This window comes from Struthio camelus, chromosome 30 (genome assembly GCF_040807025.1).
Source record: "Struthio camelus isolate bStrCam1 chromosome 30, bStrCam1.hap1, whole genome shotgun sequence".
NCBI lineage: Eukaryota > Metazoa > Chordata > Aves > Struthioniformes > Struthionidae > Struthio > Struthio camelus.
The window spans coordinates 4,740,620-4,766,246 of NC_090971.1; the positions used below are offsets into that span (position 1 = coordinate 4,740,620).

The following is a 25,627-nucleotide window of genomic DNA, read 5'->3' on the forward strand; positions in this document are numbered from 1 at the left end:
CTGGGAGGCAGCACAAGCTGCACCCTGGGACCCGAGGTCAGCAATGCCACCCTGCCCCGGCCACCTCCTGCCAGGCAGAGGTGACGTCCACAGGGACACGACACACGGATGTTGCGGGAAAAGCCACAGAGACCCCTTTTAAGGAACTACCACCAAGCCTTAAGCAACGCACAAGGATGTCATGATCATGGACTGGAATTGGATGAAACAGAGACATTTCACAAGTAGGGGGATGGCACAGCTGCCTGGGCTATAAAAGATGCCACTCTGAACATCTCCACTCCAGCCCGAGTCCGTCTCGCCGCTTCGTCAAGATGAGCCAGGTGAGTGCAAGGGCAGCAGGCTGCTGGCCCTGGAGGTCTCTTAATGCTCTTTTCTAGGTGCCTGTAGGAGCTTGCGAACAGCTCATTTCACGCTCAGCACCTGCATCTCCCCTCAGGTTTCTCCAAGCCACCAGCTACGTTGGTGGCTCCAGTTTCATCCGTTTGGCTGGAGACTTTCTAATAGGCCCTGCCTGGCAGAGGGCACATTCAGGAAAAGCAGCTCTCCAATATTATCCTTGGCTGCACATCCCAGAGCAGATGCAGGCAAAGACTACAACCCACTTCAGCCTCCCTTGGCTCGTAGATAAGAGCAAACCAAAATAAAGAGCTCAAATCTGTTCTGAAGCCAGGCTGCATCCTCCTGCAGCACGCAGGAGGCGGTTATGCTGGAGCCTTGATGATTTACACCAGCACTTTCCCACCTCTTGGGGCTCCTGAAGTTATCCAGCATAATCCTTTTCCTTCCAGTCCTGCCAGACACCCCAGGGACCCATCTCCGACCTGGAAAGGGCCATCGATACCATCATTGATGTCTTCCACCAATACTCGAGGCGGGAGGGGGACAAAGATACCCTGACCAAAGTGGAGCTGAAACTCATGATTGAGAAGCAGCTTGCGAACTACCTGAAGGTGAGTAGAGTCGAAGCAGGGTGTCGCGTGCCTTGCACGGGGAGGGAACTGGGCCACACTGCTGCTTGCCAAAGATGCTCTGTAGCTACCATAAAGGCAGAGGAGGAAAACACTGCCCCGAACCTCCTGAACCCCAGAGGTGGTGCTCGGGGCTAGGCTGCACATTTGCTCTCTGCAGCAACCCCGACGCACAGGGCAAAGAGCTTTGCAGCAGCAGTCTGCTTCAGCAATGGGTGAGAGCATCCAAGCCACCGTGGGACAGGGCTGCTCAGGCTGGCGGGTACCCCCAGCCACCCCAGTTATTAGCAAAGTCAGGGTCATATTGGCCAACTGCTCCTGTACCATCTAGAAAGGAAGGAGTCAGGACTACGAACAGAAATGCACATTTTGTCGCAACCCAAGGTAAAGGGTGAAGTGTTTTTAAGCTATCCATTGCCAAGCAGAGATGCACAGAGGAAGCAGTTTGTGGCTGATGAAGGTGGAGGGACATTCAAGCCCGTCTCAGACCTGGCTGAGACTGATGGGGCTTTGCCCTCCCTCCCTGGCCCTTCCTTTGCAGCATGTGAAGAACCAGATCTCCATTGACCAGATCTTCAAGGACCTGGACACCAACAAGGACCACCAGCTCAGCTTTGGCGAGGTGATGCTCCTCATCATCAGGGTGACCGTTGCCACCCACGAGCACCTCCACTTCTGTGAGGACAAGCAGCAGCAGCACCACCACCACCACCACAACCACTGAGGCAGGCTGGGCTCATCAGCACCTGCCGAGCAGCAAACCCACAGCTGCCCCCACCACCCCGCTCTGCCTCCTCTCTCCTTGCCTCCTCCCAGGTCCAATGGTTTTGCTGCCAATCAATAAAGATTTGCTCTGAGGCTGTCAAAGCTATTCTGCACGTCCGCGTGGGTTTTCCTCAAGGAAACAAGCCTGGGCCTTGCTCTGTGCCCCCACCCCACCACAGTTTAAACCAGGCAAATTCAGCTTTGAGATAGGATGTATTTTCCTAGGGAGCTTGGGGACAGCAAGGGAGGGAGGAGAAGGCTGGTTGCAGGAGCATCCACAGATCAAGCCTCCATCCTCCCCATTGCAGCATGTTCCATAGTTCAGGGCACAGGGGATAATCTGAGGGGGCTCTGCATTTCCAATTAAAGACCATTTGGGGCTGGAAAGGCCCTGCACATCCCCTAGGAGCGTGCGGCGGCGGGTGATGGTGCACCTCAAGTCGGGGCGAGGGAGGGGACAAGGAGCAGCCTTCCCAGCACCCTGCAGGGCCCTGCTGAAAGGGCCTTGCTGTGGTCCCCGCACAGGATCAAACATCTCAGGGCAACAGCCCGACCACCAGGCAGGGTACAGGCAGCGCTCGGATGCAGCTGCTGCACTTGGCCCACACCCAGAAAAAACAGCCAACACACCTTGGGCAATTAGTGCTTTTCAGGATACTTGAGACCAACCAGGAACAACAGACCCAAAGCTCATGCTGTCTTGCCAGCTGTGCTGGGTATCTAACATAGCAGCAAGCGTTTTGGAGCCGGGGGCAGGGAGCAAGCCAGCGTGATTTCCCCAGATGGCCCCACAGGCGCCAGCCAGCATGCGCTGCTGCTCGCCCATGAGCGGGGGGCACCTGGCCGTGGCTCGGGTCCTGCTGCCGTGCTTTGCGCAGACGAAAGCAGAGACCTTCCCCATGCCTTACTCAACACTGCACGGCCCAGGCTCATAGCAAGGAGATCTCCATCATCAGCTGCCGCTTTCAGGAATATGTGGCTGGAAACGCCTCGCGCCATGAAGGAAGAGAGCCTGGCTATCAATCTGCAAATGCATTTTTAGAGGGGGGGAAAAAGGAACAGTTGTGATTTCCTAAGGGTGAGTCAAAATCCTGAAATCGCCCTGCTCTGTGAAGAAACTCGCCGCAAGCTTCCCAAAAGCAGCCGCGCTGAAGCAAGCCCCGGTTAACACAAGACTGCCGCAAGCTTGCCTCACAGTGGCTGCCCTGGTTGCTTCAGCTTCCTTCGAGGGGGATTTTGACACTTGAAGTGTCTCAAACACCTTCCCACCAGGGAAAAAGCTGCTGCGCTGACCACCGCACCCACCTCATCCAGGGCACCCGATCGAGATGCTGCACCCGAAGCTGGGTCCTGTGGGCTAAACCCTCTTCCCGAAGCTGCCCACCGGCCCCAGCTCAGCCACGGCACCAGCAGAGCAGCCAGGGACATGCCCCCGCTTTCGGGGCAAGGGCAGGGTGGTCGGGGTCCCGGTGCCCCCCTCTCCTGGGGGGGGGGGGTCGGCTTTGCGGGAGCGCAGCACACAGCGGACGGGGAGCAGGTCGACCTGGGCTCCTCCGCGGCTTGTCCTGGCTGCCTTCCGCCGGGACGGAGGCGCAAACCAGCCCCGAAGCCGGCAGCGCCGGGGCGGCAGGACGCAGCGGGCCATCGCGCCCCCGGGGCGGCCGGGACAGGGTGCCGACCAGGGTGCGCTCGGGGGGCTTGTGCCCACGGGGCCCCCGAGCCAGCCGGGGCGGCCCCGGGGGCCTCCTGCAGCCGCCGAGCGCCTCCCCAAGGCGCCGGCATCCGCCGAGCCCGGCGGGTTCCTGCTGCCACCTCGCGGCTCCATCCCCGGCCCCATCCTCTGGCCCCGATGCGCCTTGCTGCGGACAGGGCTGGTTTCAGCCGTTCCCACCGCCCGCGGCCCCCCCGCCCGGGGTCTCCATCCCACGCGGGTGGGAAGAGCGAGAGGCAGCACAGCTCCTCCCCGGCCCAGCTCAGCAGAGCAAGGGGGAGGCAGGGGGATGCTAGACCCCCCACCCCAAGCACCCCCTCGCCAAGCAGCTGTGCGCTCTGTGCCTACCTGCACCCCCGAGCAGGGGTCCCATTGCAGGCGCAGCCAGGCTTCGCGCTCACCCCGCGGCAAGGGCATCCGAGCATCACCCCTACGCAGCACTTTGCAGCCCCCTCTGCAAACCCCCCAACTGCCCCAGCAGGAGAAGCCCCCAGCCTGTGGGGCCGGGCTTTATAAACAGCCTTGAAACGAGGGCATGCGAGGCAGCTGGGGCTGGGCCGTGCCCACACCTGGGACGCAGCCCCCAACCCCCTGTGGCTCAACCACTGACAGGGGAGAGCTGTGCGGGGGGAAACTGCTTGATCTCTAACGAGTCCTGGCCTCTAACGAGTGCGTGGCGGGGTCCCGGAGCGGACGGGCGGCCGCAGGGCGGCAGAGGGAGGAGCTGGCGGAAGAAAATCGCTCAGAGTGATTCAGAGCGATTTTCCTCCTGATTTCCCTCGTTCCCCAGGCAGACGGCAGCGGAGGGGGGAGCACGGCGGTCGCAGGTGCCATTGCGCTGCGTCGCCGTCCCGTCCTCCCTGCCCGCTGTCGGGGGTCCTCTGCGGCGCCCCGACGCCCTGCCGATGGCCGCCGGGCCTCCCCCTGCCCACGACCGGGTTGAGCTGAGAGCAGGGAGGGACCGGTCGGGCCATGGAGATGATTTCCCAGCCGGGAGGCGTTGCTCTGCACCGAGGCAGCGGGGCCTCGTGCTCCTCCTCGCGCCTCCTTGCACCCCCCGGCCGGCCAGCCGCCGCCGTCCTCGACCCCCCGAGCCCACGCCAGCAGCAGCCAAGAGCCGGGAGGCGACGGGACCTCCTGCCCTGGCCCCGCTTGCCCCGTCCACATGTGCAATAGGGGTCTTTCCCACGGGAGGCAGCCCCCCTCACCCCCAAAACAGCCTTCCCTTTCCCCCTTCTGCCCCGCTCCCGCGGCGGGGTCCGTGCTGGGCTCCCGCGCGGCTCTGCTCCGGCGGGAGGTGAACCGCCTCCGCGGGGAGGGTCTGCGGGCAGGGTGGCACCGCCGAGAGGCGCCCGGAGAACAGGACCGACGGGAAGAAGCGCCGACCCCGCCGCCCACGCACTGGCAGCCGGCGAGGAGCTTGCACAGCGCTCCTTCGGCAGGCCCACTTGGCGCCCGTCCCCTGGTCGATGCAGGCGAGAGCAGGGTGAGTCTCCTCCGTTCCTCTCGGTGCCTGCAATCAGCTTTCGCGTTTCCAGCGCAATCCTGCAGTCGGTCCTTTCCAACTCCCTTCGCCCGGCCCCGAGCACAGTGTCTCACCCATCAAGTGGCTGAGACGGCTGCAGGGACGAGGCGCCTTTTAATGTACGCCCCTGATTGTTTTAACTTATGCTGATTGGGGTTAGTTCATTCTAGGGGGTTTTAACGCTTCGTCCCAATACAGGTCAGGAAAAATGCTTGGAATGGTAAAAGTCCCCCTTAAAACGCCTTTGCTGCCCGGCTGCTGCTCTCCCCTGTCCCAGGGGCTGCTTTCGTGCTGCTGCCTGGGGCTCCCAGGGGTGCAAAGCAGGGGAGCCCGGCCGGGGCCGGGGGGTTGTGGGCAGAGCCGCCCCCGCCGCCTCCCCAGCCTCCGCTCCTCTCCAGGCCGCCCAGCCTCCCTCCGGCATGTCTAAACTCCTCCAAGCCATCGTGGACAGGATGCACAGCCACCAGGGCAACGCCAGGAAGGGGAAGCAGTCGGAGCCGTTCAGCAGGAGCGAGCTCAAAAACCTGATCCAGCAGGAGTTTGCGCCTGCCAAGGTAACTGTGCGGGGAAGAGGGTGCCGGGAGCGCCGGGCTCGGCGCAGTCCCGGCCCTCGGCGTCGCCCGTGCGAGGCGAATAAATGGCCCCCGGTTCGCCGTTGCGCCCGCCGGGAGGGTCTGACGGGCCCCTGTCGCTCCTCTTCTCCCAGCGGGCGCCCGCCAGCACGCGCCGGGGCACGGCCGCCTCGGACGCAGACACGGAGCCGATGAACCTGCAGGAGAGGGGCTCCGCCGAGCACGGCGGGTACTGAGGCTGGGGCGGCCCCCTGCTCCGGGGCACCCAGAGCGGCAGGTAACGCACGGCCCCGCTTCCCCCGGGCGGGTGCAGCAGCTCCCACCGCGGCAATAGAAACGTGGGGTGCAATAGAAACGTGGGGTGCAATAGAAACGTGGGGTGCAATAGAAATGCGGGGTGCAATAGAAACGTGGGGTGCAATAGAAACGCGGGGTGCAATAGAAACGTGGGGTGCAATAGAAATGCAGGGTGCAATAGAAACGCAGGGTGCAATAGAAACGTGGGGTGCAAATCGGGTGCGAAGTCAAGGGTCCGCGGCAGTTTTGGCAGGTGGAGACGGGCTGGGAAAGGCGCACGTCCACGGGGCTCCGGAGCTGGGCTCGGAGCAGCTCCCGCTGTGTTTTCCTCCATCCCCCGCAGGATCCCTGAATTCCCGAGATGGCAAAGAGACCGTGGGGTGATCGCGCCTCTGGCCATCGCGGACTCTCCCTGCGGGATCCCTGCTCCTCCGGGACGGGCTGCGGCTGCCCATGTCCCGCTCTGCGGTTTCACCTCCACGAGGCCAAAACATCCCCGGGTGCCTGGTCTGGCGGCGCTGCTCCGGCGGCTTCACAGTGGGGCGGGAGGCTGGGGGCAGACGGGCTGTTTTCTTCTAGAGCCTCATAAACGCAGCGGCAGAGCAAGGGCTGACGTATCAACCCTTCCGTTCACGAGCTTTTCCATTTGCAATGGGTAGAGAGCGAGAAATCCCTAGCCAGTAGGGCTGGGGTGAGCCGTAAAAATCAGTCGACGCAGGTTGCACAGTGATAAAGAGTAAGGAAAGGGAGCTCTGCTGCGGGGAAAATCCAAGGTCTGGAGCTGCGAGCTCATCTGCAGCTTATTTGAGTCTACAACAAAGTTCCCGTGGAGTTGGGGGGACCAGAAATTCATCCCAACACTTACAAGAGCCTTTCTGTCTAATAAATGAAGCTGGGGCAACGTGTTGGCTTCCTTTTGTATTAAAACCAAGGGCTGAGTTTCCCTTTTTTTTTTTTTTTTTTCATTTTGGGAAAGCTGTTACCTGTGTCTGTGTGTGATCAGTTTGCACAGAGACATCCCGCCTGGCAGTGAGCAGCGGATGAGGAAACGGGGCGGCTTTCCTCGGCCGTGCTCAGCTAAGGCACTGCTCCTGAGCGCCAGCCAAGGGGATAAGGCTATTTTAACAGCAAGGAGGGCATGGTAGAAACCATTTGTTCTGCCGGGAAAAAAGGTCTTGCATATAATAACCAGGTCTGCAGTGCTTGTATCTGCAACTTTTTGAAAAGCCGCGGAAACGCAGGTAGTTCCTGAGAAGGAGCCGCTTCATGACCACCGTGCCGCGAGGCTGGGCGCTTGCCGCCGCGGTATGTTCCCGTCGCAGCAACGGGCGCGAGATGGGGTCTGCGAGCTGGCTGCAAGGGTCTACGCGTCGGCCTCCTGACCTGCCAGGTTTTTAGGGCTATTTTCCTCCTTGTTACATAAATGGTTGCAATACAATTAAAAAAAGCAATAAAAACATACACGTGAAGCATGCCTGATTGCCGCGAGACACCCAGCGTGCCGGGGGCTGGCAGAGGACGAAGCTCTCGGCAGAGCTGCCGCCCGGCAGCCGAGAGCCGCCTCGACCCTGACGCCAGGCTTCGAGGGAAGAGGAGGAAGGTGCCGGGGTGGGAACGCGGCGCGGCGCCTTCCCAGCCGCCCGGGCTGCCCGAACGCGGGAGCATCGCGCGGGACGCAGCGAGAGACGGCCTGGGCACGGCGGGCGCCGGCGCCTTCGCCAGCCCGGCCGGGCGGAGGGAAACCAGGGCTGAAGGAAGCGCGGACGCGAGGCAGCTCCGGGGAAATCACGGCTTTATTGTGGGCCGGGCGCCTTTCGGGGCGGCAGCGGGGGGGGGAGCCCGAGCAGGGCCGGGGGCTGCCGGGGGGCAGCAGGGGGGCAGCGGGCACCCGCTCACTTCAGCTTCTGCGAGGGCAGCTGCTGCTGCTGGGGGAGCTGCTGCTGCTGGGGGAGCTGCTGCTGCTGGGGGAGCTGCAGCGGCAGCACCTGCGGCTTCCCGTGGCACCCGCCGCCGCCGCCGCTGTGGCATCCGCCGCCGCCGCTGCCACCGTGGCATCCGCCGCCGCTGCTGCCACCGCTGCTATGGCACCCGCCGCCGCCGCCGCCACCGTGGCACCCGCCGCCGCCGCCACCACCGTGGCACCCGCCGCCGCTGCTCTGGCGGGCGTAGCGCTCCTGCCGGTGGCAGTGGTCCTTGTCCTGGCGGGAGCACATCCCGGCGGCCTGCGGGGAGAGAGGAGCCGTCGATGCCCGCCGGGCATCCCGCCACCTGCGGCAGCCGCCCCACCGGCTGCCGGGCTCCGCCGGGGCTATCGGCGGTGCCGGCACGTTAAATCCCTTCCTTGCCGCTGCTTTTCCAGGGAGGAGGAATTTGGAAGTGAGGTTTCTCGTGGTCCCCCCCCAACCCCATCCTCCCTGCACGGCGGCCGGGGGCAGCAGGCAGGTCCCACCTCGCTCTAGTTCTCGCTCCCGAGAGGCGCCGAGCCCCAACCCGCAGCCTCCCTCCGCCTCCCAAGCTCCCTGCGCCCTTTCGGCGCCCCGTCCTCGCCCGGCCCCGCGGATGCTCACCGAGGTGCTGGAGCCGAGCGGGGACGAGCAGGCAACGAGGATCCCCAGCGGCCCGAGCGCTTTTATCTCCGCGAACCCCGTCCGGGAACGCAGCACCTCCCCGTTGCCGAGGTCTGAGCAATTAATTCGCCTCCCCAGCGTTTCGGTTGCTGGCGTGACTCATTCCCGCCTGGGACAGGTATCGCCTCTTTTTATCGGTCATCTTTCCCGTGTGGCGGAAATATGTCATTGCCGGCCCTGCCCGCGCGTGGGCCAGGGGAGCAGCGTGGGTGGGTGCGTTTCCACACTTTACCCGCTTGTTTTTCTGCATTAATTGCAGCTAGGGACGGCGTCGCCTTTACCGCCGGCGCTCCGGAAGGAGGCCGCCGGCTCCAGCGGGGTTGAGGTTTCCTAAATCATATATGGCCGACTCCGTAAGGGGCCGTAGGGGCGCTGAGGTCCTGCAGACCCCCCCCGGGCGCCAACGGTGCCTTTGGCACCGCGGGAAACCCTCCCGGCGGGTGGGCTCGCGCTAGCTGAAACGCGGTCGCCCACCGCCCCGTTCGGCGGCTGCGCGGCGTCGCCTGGCCCCCATCGCACCCGCGTTTCAGCACTTCCGTTTCGTGCTGCTTTCTTCCAGGATCGGGAGAAATACGGCCAATATTCCCCGTGGGGAAAGACGCAAAGTAATTCTTAACTCCCGGCGTTGCACCGCGTTGGCGCTCCTGAGGTCCTGCTCGTGCCGGGGGCTGCAGCAGACCCTGCCCGGCAGGCCTGGGCACCTCTGCCTTTTGCGGCCGTCCCCCTCTCCTTGCGGTGGGGCTGGAGGCAAGCGCAGGCTGCCCCGAGCGGCCCCGCCGGGCCACCGGCCACGTGTTCAGGGCCACCGTCTCCGTCTGCGCCCTCTTCCGCAGCGCCCCGCTCGAAAACCGTCTCCTCCGGGCAACCGCCGCGTCGCCCGCGGCAATACCGGACCGATGGACCACACCGTCCCAAGCCAAGAAGAAACCTCTCGGCTGGCCGCGCGACGCCCTGCCTGGGCGCGGAGGCCGCCGGGGGCTGCCCGAGCCCCGTCCCCCCTCCGGGAGGAGAGCGGCTCTCGCCTGCCGACAGCCCCCGGGGCTCTAGAGGCCACTGTAGCCTTAGTAGTGGCTCGGCGGAGATAAAGAAAAACGCCCTGAATCCCTGAATCGCTGGAGAGGCGCGTGAGGAAATCAGAACGCATCTGGGCATATTTCACAAACGGCGGAAGAATGAAAATTCACCGCGGAGCGCTAATGACACCCTGGGCGATGGCAAACGTGTTTATCGTCTCTCTGGGAGATGGAGACACCTCCCGCCCGCCGGCCGGCCCGAGGATGCTCCCGCGCCCGCCGGGGACCGGGCCCTGCTCGCTCTGCCCCGACCCCATCGCCGCTGTCCGAGCCCCGGACCCCCTCTGCCGAGCCCCCCGTCTTGGGCAGACGTGACGCCCGTGAATCTGTCGGGGTCATTGCTCCTTCGCCTTGCGGGATCTGCTCGCTCCGGTCCCGGCAGCCGGCAGCAGCTCTAAAACCTCCATCGGGGGAAAGGGCAGCTGCTGCGTTGCCTGTTTGGACCCCTTTTCCTTTGCGGATTCTGCCGGTGTGTGATGCATCCTGCAGGCTGGGCCGGGCAGGACGCCGGGGACAGGGGCGTCAGGAGGGGGCCGGGCAGGACGCCGCGCGGTGAGCCACCGGCCCCAGGTCCCGATTTCGGCTGCTGAAGCCCCAGCAGGGGCTCCGGGCGTTTCGCCTCGCGGTTAGAAACCTGCTTCTGACTCCCGTGGCACGTGTCCCGCCAGCCCGGCGGTCCCCGCTCGCCCCGGGTCGAGGCAGCCCTTCCGCTCCGGGAGGTCTCATCCTGCCCTGCTCCCAGCACCGCTCCGGCATCGCTGCGGCGCGGAGCAGCTCCAAGCGCCGGCTGCCAAAGGCGTGCGGGGACAGCAGGGGCCACCTGCCCCGGGGCACGCGTGGACCCTGGGGCGCGCGTGGATCAGAGCATTTCTCCGCTGCCGGCTGCCGTTTCCACCCTGCTCTGTGCCAGCTACGGCGTTCCCTTTCCAGACCTCTCTTCCTGTTTTTTTCCCAGGGCTTTTTTGGGAGGCTTATGATGCAAGTCAAATTGCACCGTTTGCATCATCAGCGAGTGGAATGATGTGCCAAGCAGCTCCTCTTTTTTTTTTAACCTCTCTGATGAAATGTGTGGTTATTTTACATTAGTGTTTAATTGCTGGGTTGCATACATAGTCCATGAGGAAAACTGTTAGTTCCTTCTGAACAAAGATTTCCTTCTTTTCGGTGTATCTTGTATAGGAGTAAAGTGACACTGGGTTGAATTGACTAGCGACCTAGATGTGAGGGTGGCCGGGGACACTGCAGGCACCGGCTTCAGCCACTGAAGGGACAGAAGCAGCTCAGCGGGATGAAGTAGAAAGCACTCATACAAAGGGATTATAGCTGTAATTTTTTTATTGCCTCCACATCCGGAGTGAAGCAGAAACATAGGAGGTGAATTTAGCACAGCACAGAACGAGCACTTCAGCGTTAGTTACCCTAGAGGATAAGGAACAGCACTCGGTACTCAGCAGCGAGACAGTGGGTTGCAGCTTCAAAGCGCCCTGCAAGCACAATCAGCCAAACGACAGGAAGAGGGGAAATCTGTGGGTGACGCGGGACGTGCCGGACATCACGGCAACGTCGCGAGAAGGAGCGGTGTCTCTCACGCACCCCAGCTCCTCGTGTCCATTACTTTATCTTCTGGGCCGGTACTTTGCAGACCTGCTTTTGCTGCTGGCTCGGGCAGCGCTTCGCCGCCGGCACGCAGACCTGCTGCATCGCAGGGGCGTACGTTTGCACCGGGCGGCACTGCTGGACCCGCGGCGCCGGCGTGCCGTAGCACGGCATCCCCCCCTGGTAGCCGGAGCCGTGGCAGGAGGACGACGGTTCGGCCCCCACGGCTCTGCCCCCCTCGTGGCAGCCTCCTCCGGACGAGCCGTGGCGCCTCTCGGAGCAGACCGACCGCCCGTAGCTGTTGCAGCCCCCCGACGACCCGTAGCCGTACGTGGGTCTCCGGGCGCAGCTCGAGCCGCCGCCGCCGCCGCCGTGGCACGACTCAGCCGCCGAATAGCCGCGGCTCCTCTCCGAGCAGACGGGCTGCCGATAGCCGTAGTGCCGGTAGTCGTGCCCGCTCATGCCTTCGACGCCTTCGCCCTCGCAGCCCGAGCAGGAGCCGTAGCCGTAGCGGAAGGGCGTGCGCCGCGTGTCCAGCCAGGACCCCGAGGGACCGTACCAGGTCGAGTTCAGGTTGAAGTACGATTCTCTTCCGGAAGAATATATCATGTCTGAGCTGTAGGGAAAAACCTGAAAAACACATGGCCGGGTAAGGGGTGTCCTGCGTTTCCACCCGCTCTGGTTTTATCCGATTCCCCGCAGAGCTGCCCTGCCCGTCCTGAGCCTGGGTCCAGAGGCAGGTCTTGCAGCTGGACCCGCTTTCCCACCTGCCCCCGACTTGGTTTTTCGCAGGGGCCAGGAAGCGCCGCAAGGCACCGCGGCGAGACCCCCCCCGGCCGCCAGCCCCAGCCGCCGTCTCGGCGTCGCCCGCCCGCCCGCGGCCGCCCGCAGCCCAGGGAGCTCCTTCGCCCCCCGGCTCTCACCCAGCTCACCAGGGACGGCCGGCGAGGAGCAGGGGAGCGGCTTGTCAGCGTCCCGGGGGAAGGCGGCCTTTTATACGGCGGCAAGCCTTCCCCTGCCAAATGAAACACGCTGCAGGAACGAGGGCTAAGTTATTTATTGGCAAGACGTTCCCCTCCGTTCGGGGCCTCTTCCCAGCACTCGGCTCATTACTCCTGATGAGCATCTCTTAATTATAACGCCGCCCCCGAGTAGCGCACGTGAAGGACTCGCATCGTTCAGCCACGCGTCGCCTACGCGAGGCAGCTAATAACGAACTTATTCATCCTCCTGGGAGCCGGGGCGCGGGGGCTGGCGAGCGAGGAAGAGCCACGTGCCTGCTGCCGACGTCCCGGCGCTGCCCTCTCCGCTGCCCTGGCAAGCGCGAGGGGGGGACGGGGACCGGGACGGGGATGGGGGGCTGGAGGGGGGCGGGAGGGGGCCCGGTGCCGCCCCTGCCGGGGACCGGGGCGCCCCGAGCCGCTCGGCGGAGGTGGACCGGGGTGTCTGCGAGCCCCCCGACCCGCTTGCAACTGGTGAAACCAGGCGTTTTTAAAGGCAAGCTGCAGCTGCAGTGCAACGCAGGCAGATCTCCTTTCGGTTGAAATCTGACTTGAGAAAAATAAACCCTTGCATTTTGTCAGCTTTAAAAAAACAGCGCCTTTTCCTTCCAGCGTCCGGTTTTCTTCGGACGGCCGTTAGCGGCCGCGGAGGGGCAGCGGGGCTGCGCTCAGGCAGCACGCAGACGGGGCACATTTCAGGGCGCCTGGCGAGCGGCTCCTCCGGCAAAGCGGCCCGTGCGCGGCTGCGGAGCGGGGCCGCGCTGGAGGCGATGTTACAGCCCTCGAGCGTGAATGACAATGTGGTGTTTTAACTCGGCAAGCCTTCCCGCGAGAACGTTAGCCACTCTCGATATTTGACGCTGGTGGCGTGTTTCAGGGGGAAAAGAAAAATCAAGCTGCAGCTAAGTTTCATCAGCTTTATTCTTGAACAGACAGGGAGAAAGCGAACCGGCAGGAGCGCCGGGGCCGCGGCGGCCGCAGCGCCCCGTTGTTTTCCGCTGCGGCGGGTCCCGGCCGGCCGCGAGATCCAGCGGCGGGAGCGGGAGCGGGGTCCGCTCGCTCGGCTCGGCCGAGGAGCGGGCTTGGGGCGGCGGGAGCCCGTCCCCCCCGCCGGGGGATGTAAACCCGCCCGGCGCTGGGGCGCCAGGACGGGGCGGCCAGGGCGGCGCGGGGGCGCAGCATCCGCAGCTCGGCGCCGCGCCGCCCCGGGGTTACGCCTTCAGCTGGCAGGGCGCCGGGGCCAGGACCCGCTGGCACGGGGCGGCGGGGCGGCGGGGCGGCAGCGGCCCCGGCGGGCAGGCCCGCGGCACGGGGCGCAGCTCCGCTCTCCGCCGGGGCTTGCAGCCGCCCGGCTGGCAGGGGCGCAGCGGCGGGCGATACTGCTGCAGCGGCCGGCCATGGATTCTGCCGGCGGGGCCCGGGGGCTGCTCGGGGCTCAGCTCCACTCGCCTCCGGGGCTTGTGGGCGCTGCAGGTCTGGGGCGCCGGGCGGCAGCTCCGGACGCGGCACGGCCCCGCCGGGCAGCCCTGCGGCTCGCTCTGGCAGGAGCCCTCCACGTCGCGGCTGAGGCTGCCGGCCTGGCGGCAGGGCCACGGGCCCCCGGGGCCGGCCGGGCTCTCGGGGCACGTCCAGCCTGGCTCCGCGCAGACCGAGCCGCCGCAGCACCAGTCCCGGTCGCCTTCGCCTTGGTGGTGCTGCATCTCGCGGCAGAGCCCTCGGGGATCAGCACTCCGCCGCCGGGAAAAGCGCCACGGACTCCTCTTTTGCTTTTGCTGCGAAAAACGCTGGAATGGGAGACAGCGGAGAGATCCGACTCAGGCTGTGGGCCGTGGCGGGTGGCCTGAGCCGGGAGTCCGAGTCCTGCGGGCAGCACCGGGGCCGGAGGCTTTTATAGGCGGCCGCGCTCTTGCAGATGAGGCACGCCGCGGGAATTAGTAGCTGCACTGTCAGTGCCACTTCTCAATGCAACTATTTTTCCTGGCACTCGCTATTGGACTAATCGGCTGCAATTAGCATCTGCCCTGACGTAACGTCAGTTTAGCCCTTTGCACATGCAGTGGCCATTATCCAATTAGTTCTCCCATCGGCCGCGTTCAGATACGCTATGAGCTACACCGTGTTAGTCAGATGGGATCCTGGGATAAGGATACCTGGGATGCCGTGGTGCCGAGCGATGCGCCCAGGAGGAATCCCTGGCGGCGCTGGGAAAGCGGCAAACAGGCCCAGGCGTCCGGGCGGCCAGCCCCGTGCCCAGGTCCCATCGCTAGCGCCCTGAGACCCTGCGCGGAGCAGAGGGCGGCAATGGTGATGCCTTCTCACGGATTAAAAGAGAACAAAGAAAAATTGATCACAGAAAACAGATAAGCTTCCTGCTGAAATAAAGCATGTTTTTTAAAACGGCAGAGTGGGGAAAAACAGTAAAGTCCCGTTTTCAATGAGAAGTGATTTGATGCCTCTGTTTCAACTCAGCCGTCCTGATCAGCTCTGAAACAGGGACCTCCACGGAGCCGGGGCTGCTCCCCAGGTTGCTCATCCACAGCTGCGATCCCGTCTCGTGCCGAGATAACAAGCTCAACGGAAATGAGGGTATTTTACTATTTCATACTCTGCTCCGCACTTCGTGCCACGGCAGCTGCACGCTCTGCAGCTGGAATTGCCATGTGCTAGAGCAGGGACCGCGCTCATTTCCCCTTTTCTCCCTGAATATACTTAGTAGTGGGAAAGCCTCTTCTTATTATGCTAACTTTGTTAAAATGGGATTTTATTTTGTGAATTCAGACTCTGGATGGGCTTTTTTCTAAATGCTATTCATAAAAACTTCTCACTCAGTGAGATTTAGAAACATGTTTTTATTTAGACTGAGTTCTAGTCAGAAACATATATTTTAATGCTTCTATTCTTTAAAAACAAATATCAGGTACTAATTAACACTCTTTTCCCGGTACAATGATCTCTCCTTGCGGAGCATCCCTGCACTGAAGTTGTGAAAGGGAGAAAAAAAGGCTATTGGGAAAGTGCCAAGAGCACAGGTTCTCTGAAAATTGCAATTTCTGCAAAACAGACCCATCTTCCGACACTAAAAACGCTATCAAGCAGCAGAGTTACTTTTTTCTTTCCTGAGCTTCCACCTGAAAATTTTTTGGCTTTTGCTTGCTGGATGGAAAGTTGAAAGTTTCTGTGGGAAAACATTGGATGTTTTCCAGCTGGGGGCCGCAGCTGGACCTTATTCCTCGGAGCAGGTCCGTGACGTGGGGGCGTGCGGCCCGTCGCCCGCCAGGGAGCAGAGAAACCTCCCGGGGGGAGAGATAGCGAAGAGCGCAGGGTGGCATCAGGCCCATAACGAAGCGCAAACGTCCTTCCCTCTGCACAGCCCAGGTGGTCGGAAGAGGTGAGCTTTGCGCAGCGCATCCCCCCGGTAAAGTCCCCCGCGCCGCGGAGCGAGCTGGACGGTTCCCTGCGGCTGCTGCCCCGACGCCTCGGGGACGGCCGGCGGTTTTGCACCGCGGCGCCCAGGAGGGGCCGCGTCCGGGGGCTGCTCCGGGTCCCTCGCTCAGGGCCCAGGGAAGCACCAGGTGAGGGCAGGACTGAAGGAAGCGGACGGCGCTCCTGCGACCGGGGACCGTCACGGCGCTTCCCTGCTCCCAGCTTCTGTGCAATCCCTGCCAAGTCATCGCTATGTCGGATCCGCGCGCTTGCAGAAATAGCGGGAAGTTTTCTGGGGGATTGCCACAACTGCCCCTCTCTTGTCCCCGTTCCCCTTCCCGTTTGGCTCCTTGACTTCGGACCTTTCCCATATCTGCTGTCCGGCTCTCGGAGCACCGTCACCAGCTTCCCTGTGCACAGACGGGCTCTGGCAGGCGCTCGGATCCTGAGTCAGGCTGTGGAGGGGGTGCATTTTCCCCTCAGTAGCAAAAATAAAAGATACAGTTCAAAAGAATTCATTCCCTTCCAAGTGAGGAGCGTCTCGGTCAAGTGAGCAGCAGTGATACTGAAAGCCCTTTTATGCCTCCTTCTGGAAAAAGGATGCCACAGAGCAGTGATGACCTCATTAATTAACAGTTTCAAGCTGTGTCCAGGAGCATATCCTCCTGACCCCCACGCTTTGACTCATTCTCCATGTAGCTGCTCTACTTTGCATTTCTGTGGATGGTCAAGGCGTTTTTTAAGTACCAGCAAAGCATCTCTCACAGCAGCCCCAGGCTGTGGGTGCAGAAGGCATTTCCCCACACAGTTGTCACTCTGCAGCTGAGTCTCTGTAAGAGATGCTCAGAGATTTGTCCAGTGATGGTCGAGTTTAAATCACCTAGAAAAACGTGCAGAATTCAGGGGTGCGAATCCAGGGTGCTGGCTTGCATCAGCTGACTTTGCTGCCACGAGGTGACTTATTCTTCAGTTAACAGGCAAGCTGTAATTGCCTTGCAGGGGGCCACAGGGCTTGTACATGATGATGGAAAATACCTTGCTATCTGCTGAGGGTGTACAAGGGTTTTTGATTCTTAACACAGTCCCATAATTATGCTGTTTTCACATGATTTGGATTTTCATGCTAGAAAAGATGTTTTGGAGTCACTTTATTTCCTGAAGGTTTTATAAACCATGAAGTGCAAATATTTCACTTCTGAATCTCATCTCTTAAAATTTGCCAGATTTTAATAGAATTCCAGATGAAATTAGATAGTATTTCTGAATCCTTCAGGCTGAACTTATATCTTCACATCTTTCAGTGACTCTCTCTTTCCCTGCACCACCCATATTCTGATAAGATGCCTGCTCGCCTATTGAATCTTACTGATAATCCATCAGGCCTTTCAAGAAGGCTGCTTTAAAGCTCAGAAAATTCACTGGAAAGACTTCTATTAATAAAAAAGGCCTTTAGAGCTGGCCTCAGGACCATTCAGATGCTTCTCTTGCAGACTCTGTATTTCTTCAAAGTGATAAGGAGGGGAAGCATAGCAGGGAACTGCACGGCTGAAAGGATACTCCTGCTGCTTAGATAACGTGCTGACACCAGTAAGTACCACTTTTCCCAACACGAGAGACTGACTCAAGGAGTTTCTGTTCACTGGCTCTCCCAGGGTGCTGTCATCTCTACCACGATGGGTAGTTGAAAATACTTTGTAATCAGAAACCAAGCAGATTCTAAAAAAGTCCCAGATCGGAGATAGAGTTAGAAAAAAAGATAAATGAATAGAACGTACACCAGAAGTTTGCACATAAACTATAACTTTTATTGCTCTTCATGACTACTTGGAGGCTAAAGCAAGAAAGTGGAGTATGATACAGCAACAGCATTAAACATCCCAGACACCAAAAGGAGAATCAACAGCAGGACTGATGCTTGCAAAGGAACATCTCGTGCTGCTCGGTGGGTAGCAGCTTCAGAAGCACATTACAGGCACTTGGTGGTGAAAGGCAGGCCAAGAAGAAGCAAGTCTACAGTCTCTAAGAAAGGAGGAAGAGCGTAGGGCCGTCTCCATATCCACATCCGATGCCGCGTGAGCCGACCGGGAAGCAGCAAGCAGGGCAGCAGCAGAGGGGGTGACCGCGGCCCTGCCTGCCCCGTGCCGAGCAGGATTAGCAGCAGCCGTTGTTGCCACCACAGCAGCCGCTGCTGTTGTTGTTGCTCGTGGTGTAGCAGTAGGTCTGCACGGGCACGCAGCAGGTCCTCACGGGGCAGCAGTACTGCGAGCAGCACGTCGGCGTCTTGCAGCAAGACTTCTGGCCGTAGCAGCACACGGTGTAGTTGTTCCCACCGCAGCAGTTATTACCACCAGAGCAGCATCCAGACATGATGTCTGTAGTGTAGGCAAAGCTGGAAGAAGCAGAGACAGTCTATCTGAGACTCTTGTTTGGACATGCAGAATTCATTCAAAGCTCTGTTTATGCTAAATTTAGAGATTCAAGGAATCAACACCCGATGCTATCTTGTTTCGTAGTAAATCATGCTCATAACACTTCACTCTGTCTTTTTCCCTGAAATGTAGGTGCCCATCTACTTGCACCACGGCATCCCAAACGTCTTAGCAAGAGCAACACAGCACAGCGCACATAGTCCTGGCTCTCTTCTGATGTGTTTTCAGTCCCTATCCTGCGTGGCCCCACTGATGCTCCCGTAGCCCCTCCAACCTTTAACATTTCTAGCTTGTCCCCATAATTCCTGGTACGCAGCTCATAAAAACCAAGCTCTAGCCGAAGTCCCAGTCCAGAAACACAGTTATATTTTAGATACTGCTATAATGTATCCATATCATTTTTCTTTTGTGAAAAGGAAAATTTAGATGTTCTCACTTACCCTATTGACCAGTGAGGACAGGTGAAGGGAAGCGAAGACGAGTGAATGAAGTGAGCTGGGCTGGGAGCCCTTTTATAGTCCCGAACGCCTTCCTCCTGGAAGTGAGACAGCCATTGACCATTCGAACTTTCCTGTTTATTCACCCAAACCCATACTTCTTAGCTTTACGTGTCTTCTGGTATTTACACTTTGCCTCATTATTTGTGATCACCACCTTTGTTTTGCCTCATAATTATTTAGCCTGCAGATAATCAAAGGGCTTCTATGGATACTAATGACTTTGTCCTCTCTGCAACCTTACAAGGGAGCAAAAAATTGCATCCTTGTGTCTGTTGGAAAAACACAGATAGCGACAGCCAAAGATGTTAAGGGACTTACTCAGAGGTGGATGGTGCTGAATCAGTGTTAAGAGCCAAGGCTACAACCTGTGGACTGTGTCTTCGAGGCACATGACAGTTTATTTCACTGAACTGGTGTTTGAAATAAATATCTGGCAGATTTCATGAAAACAGGTATGCTTGTTCCTGGTCACAGGATATGCATGTGAGGATGGAGCAACAAAATCATGTGTTCAGGACCTGGTGGGAGTCCTGCTGGTTCCTGGGTCTCAGCCACCTGCAGGTGACTCTGGATCACCATCCCCTCCTGAGTGCTAAGAGCATCTTTGCGTTGCCCTTGGGTTTGTCTAGAGTTTTGCAGCTCCTGCAGCCTCAGTGATTTAGATTTGCGCGTGGGCACTACTAACACAGGCCAGACGAATGCCTCAGTTCTGCTTTGCTTTGCCGGGGCTGCTTTCCTAGGAACTTCCTTTTCTAAGCCGCTGAACTGAATTAGCCTCTCTTCAGAATCTTTTGCATTTTAGTTAAAAAGCCAAGGGGCAGCATTAGCTGTGCAAATCGCACTGCAAGCAGAAAGGGCGCTGGGGCCAGGTGTGAGGCCCTGCAAGTCGCGATGTCCCTCCCGCCCCCTCTCCTTGCATCCAGCTAAAATGCCACTGCATGCTGGAGCCCAGGTGCCCCTGGGACCATGCTGCTCCGGCTCCTGGGGCAGCACATCGCGGGCGTGTGGGGTTGGAGGCTGCTTAGGACTGTTTGGGGCTGTTGGGAGCAACAAATGAAGCAGCCCCACATGGACCAAGAAGGTGAGAAGAAGCTGAGGCAGGAAGAGCAGGAGAAGAGCTATGACAGGCGCAGGCAGAAAACTAGTCCTAGCTGGGGCCACGGAGCTAAGCGGGAGGCAGGAACACAGAAGTGATGCAGGGAGAGACATTGCTCAGCTGGAACCATTTTGCTGGAGGGGAGGAAGGTCAAGGTAAGGCAGGGCCTGGGGCAACTGAGCCAGGGTGAATGAATGCTTATTTAACGCCAGCCACTGCCTCTGATGCACTTTCCTGTGGGGCTGAATGGTGTCAAGAACACAGGGTATTTGGGAGGAATTTTTCCATGGCCTAAAATTGTGGCTCTTATTTGAAGACCTCGCATTACCCTGAGAGGAGTGCTGCCTAATGAGAGGATGGTGGATCCTGCCTGGCAAGTTCCCTGCCTGCTGCCTGACACCCTGCAGGATCCTGAAGCCAGCTGCACCCCTGTGAGCTGCTGCCAGCCCTGAAAGACACCAGCTGGGACTGTTTGCTTTCTGCATGCTGCGAGGGGGAGCAGGCTGAGGCTCCTTCCCTTGAATGCCTCATTTGCTCCTGCAGTAAATCCAATTAGCTCTTTTCCAGGCTTTCTTGGAAGGAGAATAATTCCTCAAGTAAAATGCTGAAGAAGCAAAATATGCCATCCAGAGAGAGTAGAACATTCATGGTATTTCCTTTCCAGCAGGTACCCTCTGAGGAGGCATACACTTGCCTGCCCATGAGAACTAATTAATTTGCAAGGAATTAATTGGGCAGCAGCAAAGGGGCACACTTTACTCCTGCCTGCAGAGGGACAGTTCTCATTTGCAAATCCTGCAATTGCAAGAAGAAATGATATAGGTGAGCACATCCTGTCCTTGATAGTGGTGTTTGGCTGTGCGTGTAACCTAGCACTCAAACGGTCTTTGGCAAGTGGGCTACAGATCCTAATGCAGAGCAGGGACTGAAAGGGGTTGCAACAGAGTCAGTAAAGGGCATTAGACACAGAAGGAGGACTGTGGTGCAGATCTCACATGCTATGCTTTGGTACAAACTCAAACCTGAGCTCTTACTGACCCAGTCACTCCTTGAAGATGGTGGAGGCTTCTCAGCATTTGTTCTAACACCTCAGCTCAAAATCTGGTAGCCCAGACATTTTAGCAGAGACAAGACCTCCTCCTGGTAAGTGTTAAACTATTTGTAGGGGCTCTCTATATGGTCTGAAGAAGACCCTTAGCTGATTGAAATCCACAGAGTTTTCCTAGTCATGATGTGCCTGTGTCAAAGCGTGCCAAAGTAATTCAAGTTCTTTACATATTTCTGTATTATTTTCTTCCTATTTCTTTGTAGTTTTACAGTAAAAGGAGAAATGCTGGTCACATAGATACCAGACACTAAGCTCATTTTTGAAGAGGCCCATAAATAAGCTTACAGCTGCATCAGGGATGCATTGATTTTCTTTGTGAAGCCAAACACCCTAGTTAACACTTCCTAGATGGGAGGATGTCCATCACCAGAAGAAAAAGGAATGAAAATGGTGATGCACTCTGGAAGCATCAGTTAACAAGCAAATAACCACCAAGAGTTTTGCAGTGTCATGAACTACAGATTTTATTGTTTTTCAGACAGATTGAAGCAAAAGAGTGATGAAAAGAATTAAACATCCCAGACACCAAAAGGAGAATCAACAGCAGGACTGATGCTTGCAAAGGAACATCTCGTGCTGCTCGGTGGGTAGCAGCTTCAGAAGCACATTACAGGCACTTGGTGGTGAAAGGCAGGCCAAGAAGAAGCAAGTCTACAGTCTCTAAGAAAGGAGGAAGAGCGTAGGGCCGTCTCCATATCCACATCCGATGCCGCGTGAGCCGACCGGGAAGCAGCAAGCAGGGCAGCAGCAGAGGGGGTGACCGCGGCCCTGCCTGCCCCGTGCCGAGCAGGATTAGCAGCAGCCGTTGTTGCCACCACAGCAGCCGCTGTTGTTGTTGCTCGTGGTGTAGCAGTAGGTCTGCACGGGCACGCAGCAGGTCCTCACGGGGCAGCAGTACTGCGAGCAGCACGTCGGCGTCTTGCAGCAAGACTTCTGGCCGTAGCAGCACACGGTGTAGCTGTTCCCTCTGCAGCAGTTATTACCACCAGAGCAGCATCCAGACATGATGTCTGTAGTGTAGGCAAAGCTGGAAGAAACAGAGGCAGTCCTTGTGATGGGGACTATACTTTTTCTCTATCTGAATTTCTGAGTAGTTTATGCAGATTGAAGCATGAGTATCCCTAAGTGCATCCCAAGCTGGCTTTTGGAAATCCTTGCTGTCCAGTGTCCCATGACAACCTGTTCCTGAGATCTCAATGTTTCAGCATTGCCCGCTACCGCATTTAGCATATTTTTCTAGCACCGGTTCTATCAGAAAGAAGCCACCCAGTTGTTTCAAAATCAGTCCCAAACCAGACACTATAGGAGATCATGGATGATGATATAGCACAGTGCAAAAGAAAAGGCAGGCAGTAAGCTCTGACTTACCCTGTTGACTAGTGAGAAGAAGTGAGGAGAAGTCCAGATGAGCGAATGAAGAGCACTGCGATGGGGAACCTTTTATATGCTTCAAAATCATCCTCCTGGAAATGAGACATTCTTTGGCAATTCCAACCATTTATCACCAGTTTTATGTCTCTTCCGGTATTTAATCTTTACCTCTTTCTATTTGCTCATCATCTCAGTGCTGCACCATAATTAGTTGTACACATAAACAGCAGGTGTGAATTTTCTAATGAATTTGCATTATGGGGAATGGGAGGCAGCTGTAAGGTATTCATATCCACTTCCTAAGGAATGACCTTGAGACACAGAGACGCTTAACAATTTGCCTAGGGGAGGCCGGTGCTGAAGCAGTAGGAGAACCATGGCTGGAACTTGGAAATGTCCCTGCTCACATGCCTCCTCTGTGTGTGGTTGGGATTTTGGGGGCAGGGGGAAATGGAAACTATTGGCAAATGCAAATCCTTTTTTCCTGCCTCTGAGAGGTGGTTGTGTGGCCAAAGCTAAGACTGAAGAAATTCTCCTTTCTCAGGCTTGGGTCTCCCACTGTGGTGCTTTGTCATCACATCCCTGCTATCTATTTCTTGTACGCTGTTAAGGTTTTTTTTCCCATTTTCATCCAGGGAAGGGGTGGATTGAGTCTCTACTAAGCAACTTTCCAAGCAGCAGTACACCGATTTCAGCTTTTCTCTGTATTGGGGACAAGGAAGGAACTGTGGCTATGGGCAGAGTCAGGCCTGGTCCATGTGAGAATAAGGTGGTGTTGATGGAGTTTTCATCTGAGGAGAGGGGGCATCAATGTAAGAAAAGAGTCTCAAGATACTGAGGTAGCATTTATTCATGCCAATTAAAGGTGTTGTCATGTTCAGCAGACTCTGAATATGAGGCTGGAATGATGGCAGGTGATCCATGGTGGCTGGGACACGTAGTTTCTTCCCAAGACATGACATATGGCCTCCTATGGCATTGGGTGTCTCTCCCGGAGTTGTCCCTGGGGGAGCATTGTTCCGGTCACACGATAATAGGCAGATACCTGCCTGCAGAAGGTAATGTTCTCTTTGTATAAACCATCAGACGTGCCACCTAATGAATAAGTCATTCGTCTCCTTTTTATCAGGCTTGATTATTAGAATATTGGTCAAGATGATCTCTGGGTAGAAATGCATGTGACCTCTGCAAGGCTGTTGCTAACCAGAGTCTTATGCTGATGCTGTGGAGACATTGGGATTTAATGTCCATCTGTGTCAGAAATAACATCTTATGCACTAAATTCCTGGACTAAATGCCATGTCTTTGTAAACTTCCACAGTGGTTATGTGAATCTGGGAATGGCAGTATTTTTCAAACTGGGAGGGATCTGTCATCCCTGCTCTTTCAGGATATGCTGAAATTTATATTCATAAGATTTTCTTAACAGAATATACTTCTGTTGTGGTATAGTATATGGTAAATTTCTGCCAGTGTGGTGATTATTAATGTATTTGCTTATTAATCAAGACTCCTAAAGACCTGAATAATCTTTTCATGAGAATCTAACGTGGTAGGAAAGATTATCTAAATTCAGACTTTGTACATGCTCTGAAGGGTAGTTTGAGGGAAGCCATCAAGAGAGTGCTCAAGGCATTTTCCGTAGACCTGCAATTCAGAACTGTGTCCTGAATTTTAATAGCAAAGTAAGTCCCAGCCACGTATAGAGGCTCTGTTGACTCATGCGTGGGCTATTTTAAGAATGGAGCTTTTAAGTTGTATTTTAGCATCTGGGTTTCATTCTGGCTCTTGTAAGCCAGGAGTGCTGCATGCATGGCATGAAAAGCTCTGCTGATATAAGAATATTAACCATTTATAGTGCTCTCTTAATTTTATTTTTGAAGATGGTAGTGCGAGAAGATGGTACCTGGGACTCAATGAATAGTGAATTCCTCTTTCAGTACATACTGAAATTCTCATTTCCAGTATCAGTGATGAGTTCCTATACATCCTGGGGAGTGGTGCATTTTCAGATGGTAGAACTATGCATGCTTCATTCGCACTATGTTCTTTGAGTTTTATTTAACATAAACATTTAGTTTTATAGTCAAAATTACGATGAGTCTCTGAGGCAGAGAGTGAGTAGCTGCAAAAAGGTACCACACTGTTCTGGTCCCTTTAGATATGACCTAATTTATGCCAATGGAAGGCATGGCTGAGCAGATCTTTATGTTTCCTGAATGCTCTGACATGATATGGGAGCACATCTGTAGTCATGAGCAGTCTGACAGAAAGCGGCACCTGAGTGAGAACATATTCTGTGCACAGGGTTGTAAAAACAACTACATGACAAGATATTTTGGGTTTTGCTTAAGAATAAGTTTTATTGTCTACCAGTCAAGAGAGAAAATGAAGAATGATCCCATCAACAGCAAACATGTCCCATGTCCCATACACCAAGAAGACATACTAATATATAGGATTTCTTTGCCTTACACAGTGGGTGATATGTTCAAGTGGACTACAGAAGTTCAATAATTAAAGAACAGAGAGAAAGAAGAAGATAGTTTAATTTTCAAAACAAGAAGAAAATTGTTGGATATTTGTCCATCATCATGTGAACCATAAAGTAATGGCAGGTTGTCCTCTCCTTGTAGTGCCTGGTCTTGCTGCACTCCAGGGACAGCAGCTGGCAGAGCTGCTTTTGCTACCCTAAGCGAGGTCAGTAGCACTTTTTGACTGAGTAGCAGCACTGCTGTGTGGGTATGCAGTACTTTCTCATGGGAGAGCAGTAACACAGTGGGCTGCAACACACCACAACAGGCTTTTTCTTCACCACAGTTGAGCAGCAAGACACAGATCCACAGCAGCAGGAGATGCAGCCACAGCGGCTGCACGGCAGGCATCGCTGGGTGCAGCAATAGCTGGACTTCTTGCACGGCTTAACACAGCAGGTGGACTGCTGGCACGGGTCACAGCAGGTGGACTGCTGGCACGGGTCACAACAGCTGGATTGCTGGCATGGCTTATCACAGCAGCTGGATTGCTGGCATGGGTCACAGCAGCTGGACTGCTGGCATGGCTGGTCACAGCAGCTGGACTGCTGGCATGGGTCACAGCAGCTGGACTGCTGGCATGGCTGGTCACAGCAGCTGGACTGCTGGCATGGGTCACAGCAGCTGGATTGCTGGCATGGCTGGTCACAGCAGCTGGACTGCTGGCATGGGTCACAGCAGCTGGACTGCTGGCATGGCTGGTCACAGCAGCTGGACTGCTGGCATGGCTTGACACAGCGGCTGGACTTCTGGCATGGGTCACAGCGGCTGGACTGCTGGCATGGCTGGTCACAGCAGCTGGACTGCTGGCATGGGTCACAGCAGCTGGACTGCTGGCATGGCTTGACACAGCGGCTGGACTTCTGGCACGGGTCACAGCAGCTGGATTGCTGGCATGGCTGGTCACAGCAGCTGGACTGCTGGCATGGCTTGACACAGTGGCTGGACTTCTGGCATGGGTCACAGCAGCTGGACTGCTGGCATGGCTGGCTGCAGCACACTGTTCGAGTCTTTCCAGAGGAGCACAT

At 57.2% G+C, this 25,627-nt stretch overlaps 3 protein-coding genes across 3 annotated transcripts; 1 reads left to right on the forward strand and 2 right to left on the reverse strand.

Moving 5' to 3' along the window:
• Positions 1-184: 184 nt before the first annotated feature.
• LOC104144891 (protein MRP-126-like) lies at positions 185-1,842 on the forward strand. The gene is made up of 3 exons (XM_009676101.2): positions 185-323; positions 792-953; positions 1,513-1,842. Exons 1-3 carry the CDS (start codon positions 315-317, stop codon positions 1,693-1,695), a joined length of 354 nt encoding a protein of 117 aa, XP_009674396.1. The 5' UTR covers positions 185-314; the 3' UTR covers positions 1,696-1,842.
• A 5,856-nt stretch (positions 1,843-7,698) lies between these two features.
• On the reverse strand, positions 7,699-12,086 carry LOC138062852 (loricrin-like). Its single transcript, XM_068921954.1, has 3 exons — positions 12,070-12,086; positions 11,156-11,767; positions 7,699-8,063 (listed from the first exon to the last, which is right to left on the reverse strand). Exons 2-3 carry the CDS (start codon positions 11,744-11,746, stop codon positions 7,734-7,736), a joined length of 921 nt encoding a protein of 306 aa, XP_068778055.1. The 5' UTR covers positions 11,747-11,767; positions 12,070-12,086; the 3' UTR covers positions 7,699-7,733.
• A 12,680-nt stretch (positions 12,087-24,766) lies between these two features.
• LOC138062853 (keratin-associated protein 5-4-like) lies at positions 24,767-25,627 on the reverse strand. Its single transcript, XM_068921955.1, has one exon. The coding sequence runs from the start codon at positions 25,625-25,627 to the stop codon at positions 24,767-24,769; it is 861 nt and encodes a 286-aa protein (XP_068778056.1).

Excerpts from the sequence above, each read along its gene's own strand:
- LOC104144891 (XM_009676101.2), top strand. Across the intron at positions 954-1,512 it reads AGCTTGCGAACTACCTGAAG|CATGTGAAGAACCAGATCTC; the intron begins GTGAGTAGAGTC and ends CTTCCTTTGCAG.
- LOC138062852 (XM_068921954.1), bottom strand. The coding sequence starts at position 11,746 with ATGATATATTCTTCCGGAAGAGAATCGTACTTCAACCTGAACTCGACC. Across the intron at positions 8,064-11,155 it reads TACCGGCCCAGAAGATAAAG|GCCGCCGGGATGTGCTCCCG; the intron begins TAATGGACACGA and ends CTCTCCCCGCAG.
- LOC138062853 (XM_068921955.1), bottom strand. The coding sequence starts at position 25,627 with ATGTGCTCCTCTGGAAAGACTCGAACAGTGTGCTGCAGCCAGCCATGC.